General features: G+C 40.0%; 1 non-coding gene and 3 gene segments (V, D, J or C); 3 read left to right on the top strand and 1 right to left on the bottom strand.

Moving 5' to 3' along the window:
- The first annotated feature begins 1,294 nt into the window (after positions 1-1,294).
- On the top strand, positions 1,295-1,868 carry LOC118003500. The segment is given in 2 exon segments: positions 1,295-1,348; positions 1,510-1,868. Coding segments are annotated over 2 exon segments (411 nt in total).
- A 6,254-nt stretch (positions 1,869-8,122) lies between these two features.
- On the top strand, positions 8,123-8,779 carry LOC118003666. The segment is given in 2 exon segments: positions 8,123-8,168; positions 8,291-8,779. Coding segments are annotated over 2 exon segments (495 nt in total).
- Positions 8,780-11,024: 2,245 nt separating this feature from the next.
- On the bottom strand, positions 11,025-11,131 carry LOC118003762. The gene has a single exon (XR_004677401.1). It is a non-coding gene; the product is annotated as a U6 spliceosomal RNA (small nuclear RNA).
- Positions 11,132-17,363: 6,232 nt separating this feature from the next.
- LOC118003673 lies at positions 17,364-18,231 on the top strand. The segment is given in 2 exon segments: positions 17,364-17,445; positions 17,567-18,231. Coding segments are annotated over 2 exon segments (495 nt in total).
- The last annotated feature ends 2,074 nt before the right edge of the window (positions 18,232-20,305 follow it).

Here is a 20,305-nt window from a genome sequence, read left to right as displayed (position 1 = left end):
TTCCAGAAAGTAATGTAAATGAGAAAGGGGTTTTGGCAGAGAGAGATAATTCTGGAAACTCAAGGACTGGAGAACTTTATCAATGAGTCTTGGGGAAAGAACACTGCAGTGGTGTTTAGGTGAAATATGATGGAGTATGGAATGTGAATTAGTGTTGGTCAGGAAGTGGGAAGCATGACAGGATAGATGGCTAATACTTTAGAGGAAATTTTCCTGAGGCTATGGGTCAGTAATTGCATTGGAGGACATGTCATCTATTTTGATTGGAGAAAAATGTAATCACTTCAAGTATAAAGTTACATACGGTTATATTTCCTGAGTTTGCATCTTGATGTTTTCTCAGAATTCTCCACTCTGTCTTTCAATACTTTGCATTATATAAGACATACAGCATTCAAATAGATTTCTTAAATCATGTCAGATTTCTCTATTCAAATTATTCAAACCTTGGGTCAAAAAGTTTCCTATAGTTGAAATAGTAATAACTGATTTAAGTTACTCTCCTGCTCCTTTATCATTAAGATTTGGACTTTTACTTTTGTCATAGTCATCTTAATTGAGGGAAGATTAAACATTTTGACTGCTGGTACAGTCAACTCTCTGGGAATTGCAAGGTCATGAGCAAGACTAGAGGAGGAGCAGAGTCTGAGAAAAGAGGCATTTGAAATATCATATGATCTTCTCTCTCTTACTCTAATCTTTGGCTTCCAAGTTCCTTTTACAAATAGTTTTTCTCCATAACAGACAAATGAGGATGGTAGATTTGGCAGAAAGGGAAGGTTTTACATTTTCTTTGTTTAAGAGACTGAATCTTGAATCCTTCCTGACTTTAAACATGTACCCCAGGGCCATCACTGAATAAATAGCAATAGCATCTACCTCTTTCCAACTTATTAACAGTGACTCAGTAGTGTGCAGAGGTATAAATCTCAGTCTCCGCATTCTCACTGTGCACTTCATCCCTGATCTAAGATATAATTTGCTTGACTATTGCTGCCTTGATTCACCTGAGTCCCTCAGAGGCACAGGCTAAGAGAAGAGCATTTCCCCAGTGAGTTCAGTGGAGATGTGACCACAAGATGTGACCACAGATGCACCTGTGCTGATGCAGAACACGTGGAGGGTTCATTTTAGTGCATCTGATTGGCTACGCCAGAAGCAGGGTCTTTTTCTTATTGGCTGGTAGACAATGTGGGAAAGTACTCTGTTAGAGGAAAGAAGGGATGGCCTGACAAGAGGAGGAGCTGAGCTGGCTGGAGGCTGCAATTGTCAAAGTGACTGTAACTGGGAGGAACCATGAAGACATCCATGGGAGCTTTAATCATATTCTCGTGGCTGCAGCTGAACTGTGAGTTGAGGGTTTATGGGAAACAGTGTATTAGTGGATATTCTTCAGAAGTCAAGACTGCCTTTACTCAGGTTTCCTTCAGTTAGTGTAGAAGAGGAGAATTCTGAAGCAGAATAATCTGGAATCTCTTCTCCTTCCTCTGACCTTTTCTTTCTGCACAGGGTTCAGCCAAGGAGAGAAGGTGGAGCAGCATCCTTCTACCCTGAGTGTCCAGCAGGGAAGCAGCTCTGTTATCAACTGCAGTTATTCAGACAGTACCTCAAATTACTTCCCTTGGTATAAGCAAGAACTTGGAAAAGGTCCCCAGCTCCTTATATACGTTAGTTCAAGCATGGCCAAAAAAGAAGACCAAAGACTCACTGTTTTTTTGAATAGGACGGCCAAACGCTTCTCCCTGCACATCAAAGACACCCAACCCGAAGACTCAGCTGTGTACTTCTGCTCAGCAAGCACACATTGCTTCCCAGGCACCTGCTGCCTGCACTCAAACCTGCAATTGGGGCAGCCCGCTGTCCTTTGACACAGACCTTCGAGTATAGCTTTTGTACTGTTGTTTGTCTGTAGGTGGAAGCTAATGTAGTAGACATTACAAGCATATAATAAAACTATTAAGATGGAGATGACCCAGACAGGTTTAGAACCTTTTGTTGGATGACTGTTTTTTAATGGATTCTTGAATGGAGTTAGTAATGTTTTATTTTGAAATTCAGGTTTTAAGATGACTTTACATTTGCTATTCAGACTGCTCTTCTATAAATAACCCCTAGGTACCAGCAATACAGTCCTTACTATGGATGGGCACTTAAGTATTGTGTTTCAAAGTAACATTTATGATTTTTCGATTCTAAAACATTACATACCTAATATAGAAAGACAGAAAATGCAAATATGAAAGTGATAGTTCTGTAATCAGATAATATTGCTAATATTCCTGTTATGCTAAAAATTCTTATTATAATTTGGATCATGATTTTTTCACTTTATGTATTTTGATTTGATCATTCCCCACTTTATCAAGTCTCCCTCAAACATCTGCTTTTTAAAAAATTTATTTTTTTAAGTTTCCATTTAATATGTGCTTTAATATAGACCTGTGGTATATTTTAATTAATTACACTTTCAAATTAATTTTGTTCCTCTGTATTTGGGGCAAAATTTGACAGACACTTCTTTTTTTAAAAGATTTTATTTGAGAGAGAGAGAGAAAAATAGAGTGCAAGCATGAGTGGGAGGAGGGGCACAAGGAAAGGGAGAAGAAGATTCCCCTCTGAGCTTGGAGAGCAGGATCCCAGGAACCTGAGATCATGACATGACCTGAAGTCAGCTGCCTAGTTTACTGAGCCACCCAGACACCCCTTGACCGCCATTTTTATGTGCCTTGAATACTTTCTTGTTCAGAAATTGTGCCCCAGATTTTCCTTCAAGCACACAGATGGGAAGTACTATTTGTGTGTTTAAGGAGAATTTAGATAGGGAGTGATTTGACAATGCGAGCTTCAGATAAAACTCAGAAATCTCTTCTCATTTGCAAAATTCTGTAAGTGTTTGTTCATAATAACTCTCTAATACAACTTAGGAGACAGAATTTTGTATTTCATTCATTTCTATATTTTTAGTACCTAGGAAAACTTTTCCACATCATTGATTATTAGTAGATGATAACAAAAGAAGGAAAGGACAATTCTGTTACTGACTCATAATTTTAATTTAAGCTTTCTGTTTGAATTATATTTATAAATTGATTTGTGAAAAATAAGTCCTTAAAGTGTATATGTGATTATTTGATTGTTTGAGAACATACTGTTTCTTTCCATTTTAATGTCTCTCTTTCTTAATGATGCTCTGCTGTTAGAAGCTTATTCAATATATTCTTGCACTTGTATTTTTTGTTATCATTATAAGGAAAACCTTTCTTTCTGTGATAATATGGGAAAACTTTTATATGCATGTATCAACCACCTTACTATTAGTAGATTGCACGAAGGCATTTGGACTAATGGCTAATGTAGAGATGATGTGCTACCGACCTCCCTCCACGTGTTCATGTTTGACTGAATTAAACATTACTAACTACAACCTTCTTTTTTTTAAAAAAGTTATTTCTCTAGTGCTGCAGAGAAATCAATGGAATGAAACAAATTGAGTAAATATTTAATTCCTTCATTCTCCCGCCCCTACTCAAGGATAGGCTCCTTTCAAGGTCCCTCCAAGTCTTCATAACTAACGATGGATATAATTGGCAATTGATAGGGTGACAGTGCTTCTTCTTAGCTGAGTTATGATTGCTGGGTATTAGGTAACTGGCTTTCTCTTACCGGGGAAGTCCTCAGATTAAATTCAGTTTATCACATCCAACCAAAGAAGGTTAGAACTGTAGCCCAACACGTCAACGGGCTTGATTCTTTCCCTCCTTATATTTCCAGCTCCATATTTGCAGTAGAAGGAAGGTGACTCCCGATTGGTCCAATTCCTCCAGGCCTGATAATGGAATCAGAAGGAAGCATGTTTCTGTATTATTAGTTTATTTCTTCTTAAATCAAGTTAGAAGTGGCAGAGAGGGTGCAGTCCCTACAGGTTTGAATGCTTGATCATACTTAGATGAGAACTGATGCAGTGTTTTAGCCAGAGTGTGCAGTGAGTACATAGCTCAGATCCAGACACATTCAGGCTTTCAACCTTCAGCAGGGTTGGCTATTTGTTTCCTACTTCCTGCGACAATGTGCTACAAACTTTAAGGCCTTCTCTTGATCCTGTGAAGGCAGACTGGGTGCTGAGAGTCTCCCTTTTGTTTGCTTTCTCTAGGATGGTGCTGACTGCCTATGTGCGATTTCTCCCAATCTGGCAGAGGGGGGCTGCTTTCAGCACATGCTCGCTAGCCCCTTACAAAAGTTCACTCTTGTTGCCGCCCTGTGTGTGCTGGTAGCAGGCCACAGGGTGGGATGATGTATGGGTGACAGACTGAGTGTTGTGTGTGCCCATGGACCATTTGTGAGGGTCTGCATGCAGGCCATCTCCAGTGGCTCATGGGCAGATTCCTAATGGAGGCTGTGCCATGGTTTGTAGGGTCCTTGTTGGTTTACTGCCCTCCAAGAGCCCTGGGTGCTGTTCTACTAGGTGAACCCCACTCCCCAGTGAGCAGTACACCTCAGTATCCTGGATGGGGCTAGAAAGAGGGTTCTCTTTGGCAGCAACCTCCAGAGCTGGAGGGCCATGTGTTCACTCACATGTTCTCACTTCCCTCCATGGGGAAATCAAGGCTGGAAGGTTTCTCTTGGCTCGGAGTTGTGTCACATGGGCATGGGTGAGGAGGGTAAAGTGAATTTGTTCTTCATGCCCTCCTCAATCTATCCAATCTCAGATTTGTTTTGTTCCATGATGTGCTGTGTCTTCCCTGCTTGACTTCTTCATAGGCACTCTCTTTAGTTTAGTGTATGACTGTGAAAATCAATGGGGTTTTTTTTTGGGAGGGGGAGGTGGACATGGTAGAAAATTCCTATTTTGCCATTTTGACGTCAGTGTTGAAATTATTTATTTATTTATTTATAATACCCCAATTGAGTTTTTTTTTTAAGATTTTATTTATTTATTTGAGAGAGAGAGAGAGAGAGACAGAGGGCTTGTGCAGGAAGGAGGGGCAATGGGAGAGGGAGAAGCAGACTCCTGTCTGAGCCGGGAGCCAGATGCAGAGCTATATCCTGGGACCCCAAGATTATGATCCGACCTCTAGGCAGACCCTTAGCCAACTGAGCAATCCAGGTCCCCCTAAATTTTTTATTTTAAAATAATTATATAGAAAATTCACTATTTTTGGTGTACGTTTCTGTGAATTCTGAAATTTAATACTTTGTATAGATCATGTAACCATCATACAATCACTATACAGAATAGTTTCTTTGCTCTCCAAAACTCCCTTGTGCTATTCTTTTGCCATTACATGCTTCCCTATTCCCCACTCCTTGCAAACATTGGTCTATTCTTATTTTTGTGTTTGAAAAATGTCATATTGATGGGAGCATACAATCCATAAGCTTCTGAGAACCATATGTCTTGGTGGGTGGAAGCACATGCCACAGGGCACACACATGACTTCACCTCTGTCTCCACTCTCAGTGTTTCCTACCTCTGAGGTTTTGAACTTTGAAGTTATTTTCATAGGAATAATTCATCATTTCAAGTTTTGAATTCCTTTACAGACTTGACTTATAGTTCTACAAAATATATTTGGCCATTGATAATACAGAGATTGTGTTGAAGTTTGGGTAAACTCATCTAATTAAGATCACGTTCTGTACACAAGTTTAGTTGAATGAACTCCATCCTAAATTTTTATCAATAGATACTTTTTCACATTTTAGGGGTAATTTAATTTATGAAGATTCACTCTAGCAGTACCAATTAGGGTATGGTTATTACTTCTTTTTTCCAGGAGATCATATGAAATAACACATCCAGTGATTCTTTTTTTTTAATTAATTGATTTATTTTAGAGAGAGCTCAAGTGGGAAGAGCACAAGAAGAGGGAGAGGGAATCTCAAGCTGGCTGCCCGCTGAGCACAGAGCCAAACACAGGGCTCAACCTCACGATCCTGAGATCAAGACCTGTGCTGAAACCAAGAATCCAATGCTTAACCAACTGCACCACCCAGGCACCCCTGCAATAATTTTTAATCTTTGTTACACTAGCAAAGTCTGTGCAGAGCTGAACTATAGCGCTAGGGTGGGTATTGTCTCAAATAAAAGCTATACGCATGCAAGTTATTTTATTAGTAAGAGAACAAAGTCAAGATAATCAGAAGTATGTAATACTTTACCATTAAAATGGAAAAATACCTCTAAAATGAATAAAAAGAACCACAAAAGGATGCAAAGTATTAAAATTGGTGGTTCCAATCATCTAGGAGAATTCTCTTCTAATGACCTTGGTGGATCTGTCTGCTTCATGCAATTACATGTTTATTTCAAGGATCTTCCATATGCACTCACCTGTGGACTGTCTCCTTCTGTTGATTTTCTGGAGAACCTCAGGTTAAGACCTCTAATATGAGTAACTTTTTCAATTCTTGTCAGTGAAATATGCATAATGTCATACTAGTTGATAAACATGTAGCCAAGGGTCCATTTTTGTACTTTATCTGCCAAACTGGTAATAAATTGTATATATAAGGTCATTTCATGCATCTCAATGGCAATCTTTTTCTGAGACTTTGTTCAGAGCACCAAAGATTTAGGTCATGTAATGGTGATTAAATGAATGGCCACAGAACAGCCTGTACCTGGGATGAAAGAAAGAGTGTCAAGGGTTCACTTACCTAGTTCAGTTTGTGAAGGTTGGAATACGTATGGGTTGGGACATCTGAGTTATGTGGGCCACAGTGAACAGTTTATAATGAGACAGCCTAGGACTTTGTAAGGGAAGGATGCAGGGCCACGAGGGCTAAGGCTCTGCCAGGCCACAGTAGTTCAAGGGTAACTGCTATAATAATTCATTTCAGTTTTAATATTCCATTTGTTGTTTCCACTTTTCCACAGGATTAGGGTGTGATAGGAGAAGGGAAGTTTCTGTGTGAGGCCTGACCTTACCTAACTGTCCCAGAGAAATTTCCTCTGCTATCTAGAGAGTAATTGAAATGGAATAGGCAGTAAACACAAAATCCAGTTGATATTGGACTCTTGTGATTGCTGTGATTTTCAGGCAAGAGAGTGGTTCCATCCATGTAGAAAATAAAATCCTATTACCCGTCCGTACTCATAGCTCATGTAAGGAATGCAGTTGTGTAAGATCCCTTTGGAGATACTCAAATGTTTCCTTAGGACAGTATTTCAGAGCATATTTCACCTTTCCAACTTCATGGGATTTTGTTGACTTCCAGAAAGGCATGAATAGCCCCATTGTCTGCCATCCTAGAAAAGTCTCCCCACTGGTGTTTGTTTAATGTTGCATCCAATATATTCTCAGTGTGATGCGTTGTCTCTGGAGGATTGTAGCAAGTGCTCAGTAGAGATCATTTGGCTGCACCAGGCAGCTGTCTTGGCTTTGATATATCTTGTTCTAGTGGATCATCAAATCAATCATTCCTAGTGATTCTTTACAAAATTTGTGCCAAATTTTCTGTAACCAAGATGGGATTATTGAACTTTTCCATGGTTCTGTTTTATGTTTCTAAAGAAGTGGTTACATAAGGCTCTTAGTTGGAAATGTATATTCAGATGACCTGCTCAAGCATTTTTTATTAGTTCCTACGTTGTCTTTTTTGCTGTGAGACTTTGTCTTTCTGACAAAAGTTTTTGAATTACATGAATACAAAAAAAATTCATGTATTTACTGTGCATTTCTAATAGGATGCAGGAGATACATGAAAGGGTTAAGAAAAGTTAGAAAGTTAAGAAACCTCATTGTCTTTATAGTATTTGAAAGTTGTGACCAACATTAAAAACATATTGACCGACACTGACCACATGATTTTTTTGTAAAATGACATATATATGAGATTTTCATTAATTCAGCAACTTGAATTAATGTTGCTTCTCCAAGGTTTGGATTTTATAAAGGGGTCTGGAGTTGTAATTGCATGACCAGTCTGGTATTGTCTTTTTCATTGTTTAAGGACTCTGGCCGACATACACCCATTTCAGTCCCTGTCCACCAGGGGGTGCAGCTTCTTACCACAATCACATTTCCTGTGTGAAATGTAGGCTTCCACTGATCATTTCTCTGTCACTCCAATGTTTCTTCATGGTAAGAATGAAGAACGTTATTTAGGTGATCCTCCAGAGATGAAGTGTTTTCCAGGCTTCGTGACTGTGGTTCTCTTAATGCTTGGTAAGTAAATGCCTCTTAAAAATTGGACTCATTCTTGCGTTGTGTCTGCAAAACCTTTGACTATCATTTTATCCAAGAGCTTTATGCCCAAAGTGACGCAAGTCTCTTTTCTTTTTCCTCAGGACAAACCCATGGAGACTCAGTGACTCAGACAGAGGGCCAAATGACCCTCTCAGAAGAGGCTTTCTTGACTATAAACTGTACCTATTCAACAACTGGGTATCCCACTCTTTTCTGGTATATCCAGTATCCAGGAGAAGGTCCAGAGCTCCTCCTGAAAGCCTCGAGGGACAAGGAGAAGGGAAGCAAGAAAGGATTTGAAGTCACCTATGACAGAGATTCCAAATCCTTCCACTTGCAGAAAGGCTCAGTGCAAGCGTCAGATTCAGCTGTTTACTACTGTGTCATGAGTGACACAGTGACGGGACTGCAGGGGGAGTGGAGCACAAACTCTGAGCAGGACAGGAACTTAGAATGTGAGTGTCTCTGCCTGATCCACTCTGGTTCCAGCACAGTCTGTGGTTGTTTGTCCCTCAGTGTCTGCTTGATACAAAATCATACAAATGACTAGAGCATAAGAACCAGAAGTAACATCCCCCAACCCCAGCTGTTCCTTAGTGACACTGAGAACAGTTTGATGCCAAGAGTTCCTCAGCCAGAGCATAAGTAATTTCAAGATAAAATCACATGACAATGAAGTGGTCTCTTGCTCATCCTTGCAGTGAACGTCCAGCCCCACAAGTTGTTCAGGGACCCCTGGTGGGTGTTGCTGTGTCTTATGACATCTTTAGACACACACAGTGTGCCTGAGAAGGTGGTGATGCCCAATGTCTTCCTGACAGAGTATGACAGGAGAGTTGATGGGAGAGCTTCAGTCCCAAACCAGGATTTATTAGAGAAAGAAGGGAAGGGAGGAAAGGAAGGTGAACACATGAACCCGAACAAGGAAAAGAGAGGCCAGCGACCTCTGCCCTGCTTTCTTTCTAGTGAATCAGGTGGCGACTCAGGCTGATATTCAACATGAAGGGGTGTGGGCAGAAACAGAATGGAGGAAGTGGCTCATGTCCTGGACAGTTAAATAGATCAGTTGGCTTTCTGACAATAGGAACTCAAATGAGATTGTTCTCAGTGCCCAGGAAATACGGTGAGAGAAAATGCTCTTGCACTGATGTTTCCTCACAATATAGATCGATAGGTGACACTGGGAGGGAAATCCTGTAGATTTTTCTAACTCCTGTTTTACAACCTCTCACAGAGAGCCACAAATCATGGGACTGGAGAATGTATGGGAGTCAGTGAAGTTGTGTAAAGAATAATAGAAAAGCAATGTCTGTTGCAGTGCAAGACTTTGTCAAAATTGTTGCAATCTTCTTTAATTATCATCTCCTTATCTGCAGATTTTATGAATGGGCTATGATCAGAATATTAATACATTCCCTATTATCTTATTTATATATTTTTAGTTTAAAGTGATTTTTTTATTTAATTGTTTTAAAATGTAATTTTTATTTTCCAACCTGTGTAAATATAAATGCATGTGAAAATATACTTTAAACAATTTGAGGGATATATAATAAGAGTTTTCTCAGACATTTGGATAAACATGGTAGATTTGGGGTGCCTGGCTGGTTCTGTGGGTAGAGTTGGGACTCTGGACCTCGAGGTTTTAAGTTCAAGGCCATGTTGGGTGTAAAGATTACTTAAAAATAAAATCTCTAAAAAAAAAAAAACCACGCATGGTAAATTAATAATACACGTTTATCTCTTGATTTCTCTAATATTCTTTTTTTAAAGGATTTTATTTATTTATTTATTTATTTATTTATTTATTTATTTATTTGAGAGAGAGTGCATGAACCCAAACAGGGGGAGGGGCAGATGGAGAGGGAGAAGCAGACTCCCTGCTGAGCAAGGAGTAGGAGGCAGGGCTCAATCTCAGAACCCTGAGGCCATGACCTGAGCTGAACTCAGAAGCTTAACTGACTGAGCCACCCAGGTGCCTCTCTAATATTCTTTAAAAAATTTAGTAAAGACATCCCAAAAGGCAGAAAGCCATAGGCACAAACAGAAACATGAAAAAAGCAGACAGTGACACCAACCAATTTTAGAAAATGAGCTGTATATGGATAAGGGCAAACTTGCATGAAAGACTAGACAAGGAGAAACCCGGACCTATTGTAGAAGCACCTGTGTGTGCCGTGCCCTCCGGAAAGGGTCAGGGAAAACAGCACCACATACTTTTGGATAATTGAGGAAGATGGCGTTGCCCACGTTGGTATCTGCGTGTGTGTGCATGAGTGTGCGTGTGTGTGTGTGTGTGTGTTGAGGGTACTGGGGGAGAGAAGGAGTATAAGAAGACTGAGTGGTTACCTCGTGTCCTCAGAACTGAGCATACGAAGCATGGAAGCTTACTATGGTTCAGCTGAGGTAAGAGGAAAAGTATAAATTCAAAGGATTGATAACTTAATGACCAAACTCTGGCATCTATTCTGGCCTTTCTGAACAGAACTGAGCTGAGCTGTGGAAATGAAACAGTGAGGAGACCTCGGTGACAGGATCTATTGTCTGAGGTCTTCAGTCTACGCTCTTTAGCAAAAAGTGATTAAGAATTTTCTGAATTTGGCCCCAACACAGGCATCTGTATAGACATTGACAGTGAGGAGGAACACTGACATAACAGTAGGTACATTGAAAGAGCTACAGTGATTAGTCTAAACACTTCGTCTTCTTATCATAAAGTGATTTATGTCTACCTTGGGTGAAATCACATAGGGCAGGCATACATGATTCTTACATTCTTTTTTCATGATTCTTACGTCTTATGTTGTTTCCATAATTCATTACATGTGGTATTTAAAGATTATGGAATGCTTCATGAATTTGCATGTCATTCTTGCACATGGGCCATGTTGATTTTCTCTGTACCATTCTAATTTTAGAAAATGTGCTCCCAAAGTGAGCCCTATCTGTCATATTTTCTTTAAGTGCCACCCACCCACTTTATCGCAGATATAATGAATGAACATCACAGTTAGTTAAACCATCAATCCTCAAATCCGCATTTCAATATAAATTTTACTCATATTTATTTTCAGATGTAAGGTTCTCAATTAAAGTGGCTTAATGCAAAAGAATTTTGGGTAGTGGGAATCTCAGCTCTTTCATAGAGAAGTGTGACATGACCCACACATTTGCTACACCAGGAAAGCCCTGTTTCCTGTTCTTGGGCCACAGCAACACATACTCAGCAGTCCTTCCCTCACCCTGTCAGACTCCCCTCATGGTGCCAAGCTCTGAAATTGAAGAAGAAGACATTTTCCATCTAGTGGGAGAACTCAAACTTGTTGCTCTCCAGGCTCCTGAAGGTGGTCATGGCTTCCATGTGGCTAGGTAGGGAGAGTCCCAGTGGGAATGTGCCTGCTCTATGACCTAAAACAAGGGAGATAGGCAGTCTCCTGTGGGTCTTATGGGAAGGAGGGATTGTAGCATGTAATACAGAATTTCTTTGTGCCGCATCACTTACTCTGACACCCCTGATTCCATGTTTTTTTCCTTTAGGATCCATAATTGTCAGAAGGTAACAAGCCCAACCAGCAAAGTTGGTGCAGGAGAAGGGTGCTGTCACTCTGGAATGCACATATAACACCAGTGATCTAAGTTATAGTCTATGTGGTACAAGTAGCCCAGTGGTGGAGTGATGATATTCCGTATTCATCAAGATTCTTACAGCCAGCAAAATGCTACAGAAGGTTGCTACTCATTGGATTTCCCGAAGACAAGAAAACCCATCCAACTTGTCACCTTTGATTCAGAGCTGGAGGACTCTGTGGTGTATTTCTGTGCACTGAGGGAGTCTACAGTAAAATGCGTGATGGAGGGGGCTGTAGCCAAACCCCAGGGCTCTTCTTGATGCATCTCCCTGCTGTAGGGCCCAAGGCGGGGGATTGCCATCCCAGACAAGAAGTGGAACAGGTATAGGCTTCAAGGGAAAAACTCACTCTAAGAAAATATCTCGCTGGATAAAAGTTATCATGCATCAAAAACATCCTTATCCCTATAAATTTGTGTTGAAATTGTTTATTGAAGACTAGAATAGCCACAGTAAACAAATTGCCATTTTGCAATTAGATTTAGCCAGAAGAATTGGCTAAGGAAATTTAGAAACATTTGACTTAAAAATCAGTAATAATGTGTGTGAATAGTTGGATTTTCAGATCAATTTGTTCAGTAAATATTTATTGAGCATATATTATGTTACAGGCATTGTTAGACTAAGGAAAGTTGTGAAATGCCTCTGTGCTTTTTGTGTTTTTGTTTTATATCATGCCATTTTATACCATGTAATGATTTAATTTAATTAGGTTTGTTTACTGTGAGTCGTTGTACTTGCATTTAATTTTTAAGGGTCCTGCTCTGTGACAAGTTCATATTAGTGTTCATTCCATCTTATTAACACCTCTAGCATAGGTGTGCTCAGTCTGCATACAGAAGGCTTACCTGCTTCCCACCAGTCTCATTAACAAATGATCATCATTAGGGGTTCTTAGGGGGACACAATGAAAGAGCAGAGTATGAATTTTCCCCTTTGTCTGTTCCTGCTCTTGATTTCAACACTCCTTCAAAAGTATTTTTTGCAAACATATGGTTTAGTTTGCACACTTCCAAGCTCTCCTGTTTGATCAGTGTTCCACACTCCAGGGGCACCTGGGTGGCTCAGTTGGTTAAGTGTCTGCCTTTGGCTCAGGTCAGGATCCCAGGGTCCTGGGATCTAGCCCCAGTTCGGGCTCCCAGGTCAGCGGGGAGTCTGCTTCTCCTTGTGTCCTCTGCCCCTCCCCCTACTCGTGCTCTCTCTCTCAAATAAATAAATAAACAAATAAAATCTTTTAAAAAATGTTCCATACTCCAAAATCCTCATTCTCTCCATTTTCCTCCTTCCACCTCTAACTCCATTTGCTCAGTGCCTTAAAATTTGAACGATAATGGATGGTTGATAATTGGTCTTGTATTGTAACACCCTCTTATATTTCTTAGGAAGACAGATATGTAGAGAAGAAATCTTAAGAATCTCTTGAAATGTTTTTAATTACAAACTTTTACCATTTTATCATACACTTTTACCATTAAAAAATTTTTTTGATTGCACAGATCAGTGGTATTAAATACATTTACACTGTTGTTCAACCAGCACCACCATCCATTTCTAAAATTCTTTTCACCTTGAAAAACTGAGTATTTATACTCATTAAACAATAACTCTCCATTATTCCATCCCTCCAGTCTTTGGGAACTACCATTCTGCTTTCTCTTTCCATGAGTTTGACTACTTTAGATACCTCATAGAGGTGGAATTATGCAGTATTGGTCATTTTGTGACATTTCATTTGACATAATGTCCTCAGGGTTCATCCATGTTCCACCGCATGCCCACATTTCTTTCCTTTTTAAGGTTGGATAATATTCCAGTGTATGTACATAGCACATTTTGTTTATCTGTATCTCTTGATGGACTTTTGGGTTTCTTCCACCATTTGGTGGAAATAGGAATCTACAATCACCTCAATATTATAGGGATATAGCCAAATTCTTTCAATTTTTGAATAGATTCCTGATGTTGAATTTCTGGATCATAAGGCCATTCTATTTCAAAATTTTGGGGAAACATTTATAGTAGGTAATTGGAATAACTATGTTCTGGACTGCATTATCACAAGCAAGTTTCAAGGAACAGAGAAAGAGAGTGATCACTAGTCATGGATGGAGCTCCAATATATCGGTGCATCACAGAACCCTAGGAGAGTTTGTCACTCTTGCTACAGTGCATTGCTTAAAACAAGTGTCTAATAATTGCTCTGAATGGAAGGTGAAGCCACTACCCAATGGTCAGCTCCTGAAGAGCAGTTTGGGCATCCATTATAATATGTTTTCTTTCCTCTTTTGGTAAAAGAGCCAACCCTGCAATTATTTAATTCTTTTTTATTGGTTGCATTTGCATAAATAAAGAACCTATAAAAGATTGTCTTAAAATATTTCAAAGGCTTGGGAAGAAGTCATTTTATTACTGCCTAGTCTCTCTCTCAATCTTTCTCTGACAACAATCTATATTGGCAAAAACAGGGAACAGGCTTTTACTATCATCCAGCTTTGTTTTCTAAACTATTAGCTCTGCCATGAACTTTCTGGATACTTTTGAGCTTTGTTTCATTATTTGTAAAATGGGAAGTGATGTCTTCTTTAGTATTTATTTTGTTGTGACAATTTATCAATAATATATCCAAAGAGATTGACAAGTAGGAGATGAACAGTTTAGGAGGGTATCTCAATAGGTACAGAGAAAGCATTTGACAAAATCCAAGTTCATTCCTGATTAAAACTTCCAGCAAATTAGATAGAATTGAAGGGAATTTCCTCAACTTAAAAAAGGGCTAACAAAAGACCTACATCAAATGTCCTAGTTGATGGTGAAAGCTGAAATGCTTTCTCCTTGGTGTCAGAAACGAGGGAAGACTTTTGGCTCTTACCACTTGTATTTAATATTGAAGTAGAGGTTCTAGCCAATGCAATAAGGCACATGGAAGAAATAAAAGCCATACAGTTTGGAAAGAAAGAAGTGAACTTATCTTTATTAACCGCAGCATAATTGAGCAGAAAATGTTAGGGAATCTACAAAAACAGCTACTAGAACAAATTGGTTTAACAAAGTCAAATGTACACCTACCATATGATCCAACCATTCTACTCCCAGATATGGACCCAAGAGAAATGAAAGCATATGACTATAGAATATATATATATATTTTAAAGATTTTATTTATTTATTTGACAGAGAGAGACACAGCGAAAGAGGGAATGCAAGCAGGGGGAGTGGGAGAGGGAGAAGCAGGCTCCCCACTGAGCAGGGAGCCCGAAGCGGGGCTCTATCCCAGGACCCTGGGATCATGACCTGAGCCGAAGGCAGATGCCCAATGACTGAGCCACCCAGGCGCCCCGTGACTATAGAATATCTTAAACACAAGTGTTCACAGCAGCTTTATTTTTAACAGCCCCGTGTGGACCAATTGATACGGTCATCAACAGATGAATAGACAAATTGTTTTATATGCATGTGACAGGATACTACACAGCAACAGAAAGAAACTGTCTTGATAATTATGACCAATGAAGAATTTCAAAATAATTATGTTGAGAAGAGGCCAGACAAAAGAGTGCAATCTGTATAAAATTTATACAAAATTATGAAATATGTAGACTACTTCATGACCAAAGTGTTTCCTGGAAATGGGGCAGGAGAGAGTTGTGAGAAGAATTACAAAGAGACATGAAGGAACATTTGGGGTGATGCATATGTTCATTATCTAGATTGTGGTGATGGTTTGACAAGGATATACATGAGTCAAATCATACAGAATTATTTAATTTGGTGCAGTTTATTGTTATGTAAATTACACATTAATAAAAGCCATTAAATATCCAAATTCTCTATGCAGTATATTCCGTCAATGTTGTCCAAGGCTTCTTGTGTGACCCAAAAAGCAAAATATTTCTCCTGTAGGCTTTCATTGGCCTGAAACTATGCTTTTTCTTAAAGTTATAATGTCTTTCTGCATCCATGTGCTATACTGTTTATTTTTTTTTAAAAGATTTCATTTATTTATTTTAGAGAGGGGGAGAGAGAGAGTGCAAGCATGGGTGGGGGGAGGGGCAGAGAGGGAGGAAGATGGGGAGGGAGAGAATCTTGAGCAGACTTCTGGTGACTCCCATCCCAAGACCCGGAGATCATGACCCCAGTCGAAACCAAGAGCCTGAAGCTCAACTGACTGAGTTACCCAGTTGCCCCCTGTTTATTTTCAACCAGCATCATCCCAACCTCTTTGGGATTCTCCCTGCATATTTGAGTATAGGTTTGTAGGATCTTGTCCCAAATTCCTTTCTAGCATAGTTTTGTGGCAGGCTCTGACAATGTGATTTAGAAGGTGGAGGGGAAAGGAAGGGATACATGAATCTAAAGTGTTTCCAGGCCTGTGTTTCTTACTTCAGTCTGCATCTGGAAAACCTTTCCCATATTGGCTCTGGACTCATGAACTCCTTGATCTGAATCTCTGGAGAGTGGCCTCCAGGAAACAGCCTGAGCTAAGCTTCCATCTATGTGTCTAGAGATAACTGTTATGGGGATTTACAGAAGATGTGTCCCTCTCCAGAACTTTACCCTGATAATCCTGATTTCTTACCTTGTGGGGAAATACTTTTTTAAAATTAAATCTTGGCAACAAAATGTGACAGAGGCATGGTAATGGAAGGCATCCTTGAGGCTAAAATCTGTTAAGAGTATAGCATTAGTATTTGCTGCCTGATTCACATACACTAGTCACTTTATGCTGAAGTTAATAAAACAGTGAGAACATAAGAATCTCAGTTCATTCCATAGGGATCTGACAACTTCATGTATGATGTTTCTTCTGCCTAGAATTCTTATTTTTCACTTTTTAATGATTCTGAAATTTAGGAATAGTTGACTCTTAAAATATTTGACTATAACATACTGTGACTTTTCTTCTGAAAAACTGTATTAAAAAGATAGCATTCCTTATGATTGATATGATTTTAGGACCACATAAATACTGTATTTCAAGTAAAGCCCATTTGTCCATTATTTTTGTTAAATTTAACAAATATTTAGTGAGTGCTTAAAAACTGACAGTCACAGTTCTAAATATTGGGGCATGATACCAAAAACACAGATTCACTCAGCAATGACCTGACTTTCTATTACTTTTTGCATATTCAACCCCTACTCCTTTTCTGGCAGTTAGTGGGTTATAGGCTGGCCCACAATGGATACATGAGAATATAAAGTCATATAGTAAAATACTTATGAAGATTGCTATCCTCCCAGCTACAGAAATGCCCTGGGATGCTATGTTAAAGAACTTCCATATCAGGTAGTGTCTTAAGAACAAATAGACCTGAGAGGTCAGGATTGCTGTTGTTCAGACTTCCAAGGGCCACCTGCAGACTGACATGTGCCTCACGAAGTCAGGGATGACACAGATGGCTGACTTTGGGAGGCCTCTGGCCAACATGCACCCATTTCAGTCCCTGTCCACCAGGGGGTGCAGCTTCTTACCACAAACACATTTCCTGTGTGAAATGTGGGCTTGCACTGATCATTTCTCTGTCACTCCAACCTTTCTTCATGGTAAGATTGAAGAACATTATTTAGGTGACACTCCAGAGATGAAGTGTTCTCCAGGCTTCATGACTGTGGTACTCTTAATGCTTGGTAAGTAAATGCCTCTTAAAATTTGGATTCTTTCTTGCGTTGTGTCAGCAAAACCTTTAACTATAATTTTATCCAAGAGCTTTATGCCCAAGGTGACAAGGTCTCTTTTCTTTTTCTTCAGGACAAACCCATGGAGATTCAGTGACCCAGATGGAAGGCCCAGTGACCCTCTCAGAAGAGGATTCCCTGACTATAAACTGTACTTATACAACGACAAGTTACCCCACTCTTCTCTGGTATGTCCAGTATCCAGGAGAAGGTCCAGAGCTCCTCCTGAAAGCCTCGAGGGACAAGGAGAAGGCAAGCAAGAAAGGATTTGAATCCACCTATGACAGAGATTCCAAATCCTTCCACCTGGAGAAAGGCTCAGTGCAAGCGTCAGATTCAGCTGTTTACTACTGTGCCCTGAGTGACACAGTGACGGGACTGCAGGGGGAGCTAAGCACAAACCCTGAGCAGAGCAGGGGCCTGGATGCTGAGCGTCTCTGCCTGATCCACTCTGGTTCCAGCACAGTCTGTGGTTGTTTGTCCCTCAGTGTCTGCTTGATACAAAATCATACAAATGACTAGAGCATAAGAACCAGAAGTAACATCCCCCAACCCCAGCTGTTCCTTAGTGACACTGAGAATAGTTTGATGCCAAGAGTTCCTCAGCCAAGGTGTAAGCAATTTCAAGATAAAACCACATAACAGTGAAGTGGTCACTTGCTCATCCTTGCAGTGAACGTCCAGCCCCACAAGTTGTTCAGGGACCCCTGGTGGGTATTGCTGTGTCTATGACACGTTTAGAGACACACGGTGTGCCTGAGGAGGTGGCCTCTGCCCAGTGTCTTCCTGACAGAGTATGGCAGGAGAGTTGATGGGAGAGCTTCAGCCCCAAACCAGGGTTTATTAGAAAAAGAAGGGAGGGAAGAAAGGAGGGTGAACACATGAACCTGAGCTAGGAAAAGAGAGGCCAGGGACCTCTGCCCTGCTTTCTTTTCTAGTAAATCAGGTAACAGACTTAGGCTGATATTCAACACCAAGGGGTGGGGGTAGAGACAGAATGGAGGAATTGGCTCATATCTAAATCACCCGCTGTGCCCCTCCTTTTATTCTTGGCAAGTATATGGATCATTAGCCTTCTAATAACTAGGCTTCGAGTGAGGTGGTTTTGCAGTGCGGAGGAAAGCTGCGCCATACATTTCCTTTCTATATCCCCTGAAGCCCTGTTAAAAAGATGGTAAAGAAATTATAAAGGGCAGAAACCGACAAAGAGAACAGAAAAAAAGTGACAGTGGACAGTGATGTTAGAAAAATTTTAGAGGGTGAGCTGTATATGGAGCAATGCAAACTTGCTCAGCAGACCTAATAAAGAAGAAACCGAGGAGTACTTAGGAGAGAAGCGTCTCAGTGTGTGCTGTACCCTCTGGTAAGGGTTAGGAAAAAGAGGCACCAAGTACATTTTAATAATTATGGTAAGCGGGGCGCCTGGGTGGCTCAGTCGTTAAGCGTCTGCCTTCAGCTCAGGTCATGATCCCAGGGTCCTAGGATCGAGCCCCGCATCGGGCTCCCTGCTCAGCGGGAAGCTTGCTTCTCTCTCTCCCGCTCCTCCTGCTTGTGTTCCCTCTCTTGCTGGGTCTCTCCCTGTCAAATAAATAAATAAATAAATAAATAAATAAATAAATAAATAAAATCTTTAAAAAAAAATAATTATGGTAAGTAATGTGTGTGTGTGTATTTTGGAGACATTTGGAAGATCATAAGAGGACCGAAGAGAAAATACATAAGTTACGGACACCCCCATGTTCTTTATAGAGCCTATATAAGAAGCAGTGATCACTTTGCAAACCCTGCAGAAGAATGGAAGGTAGTTATTATGAACTGAGGAGCATCACATCAAAAAGTCCGAAAGCCAAGGAGCACCTGGGTGGCTTAGTCGTTAAGCATCTGCCTTTGGCTCAGATCATGATCTCAGGGTCCTGGGATGGAGCCAGGCATGGGGTTCCCTGCTCAGTGGGGAGTCTGCTTCTCCCTCTCCGTCTGCCCCTCCGGCCTGCTCGTGCTCCTGCACTTGGGCATGCCTGCTTTGTCTCTCTCAAATAAATAAGTAAAATCTTTTTTAAAAAAGTGAGAAAGCCAAATCAATTAAAACAGAAAAATATAATCATTAATTATTCACTTCAGGGAAAATAAAATATTATTCAGGAAAAGAATAATATGTACTGTTAATAGTGGTGACTGGGCAGAAAACCTATTTCCCCACACCTTGTGGATTACTGAGGTTTTTGACTTTTGCTTGTCAGTTAGGCTTCCCTTATTATTAATAGTTTCTTTAATTATAAATGTGATGGAACTTCATTTCATATATTTAAAACTGTTTACATGTTTTCTCTATAAATTGTCTGCACATATATCTGCCCATTTCCTACTATGTTACTGTCTTTTAACTATACAGATTTTGAGGAACATTGTCTGTGTTTAGAAAATTGTAATATGTCTGTCATATATATGTGCCTTTTTAAAATGTTTATTATCATCCTTTTGACTTTCTGGAGTTTTCTTGCCACCCAGAATTTTAAAAAATATTATATAGTAAATTTAACGAATTCTTTTTTATCGATTCTGAGTCGTGTGTCCTGTTTAACAATCCATAGCACTCTAAAATGGTAAACTTTTATCTCATATTTTCTTTAGTTTCTCCCAAATTATTATTATTATTATTTTTTAAGATTTTATTTATTTGACAGAGAGAGATACAGCGAGAGAGGGAACACAAGCAGGGGGAGTGGGAGAGGGAGAAGCAGGCTTCCCGCGGAGCGGGGAGCCCGATGCGGGGCTCGATGCGGGGCTCGATGCGGGGCTCGATGCGGGGCTCGAT

The sequence above is a fragment of the Mirounga leonina genome, unplaced genomic scaffold, assembly GCF_011800145.1.
Source record: "Mirounga leonina isolate KUSES-001 unplaced genomic scaffold, KU_Mleo_1.0 Mir_91, whole genome shotgun sequence".
In the NCBI taxonomy this organism is placed as follows: domain Eukaryota; kingdom Metazoa; phylum Chordata; class Mammalia; order Carnivora; family Phocidae; genus Mirounga; species Mirounga leonina.
This window is presented reverse-complemented; position numbering and strand designations above follow the sequence as displayed.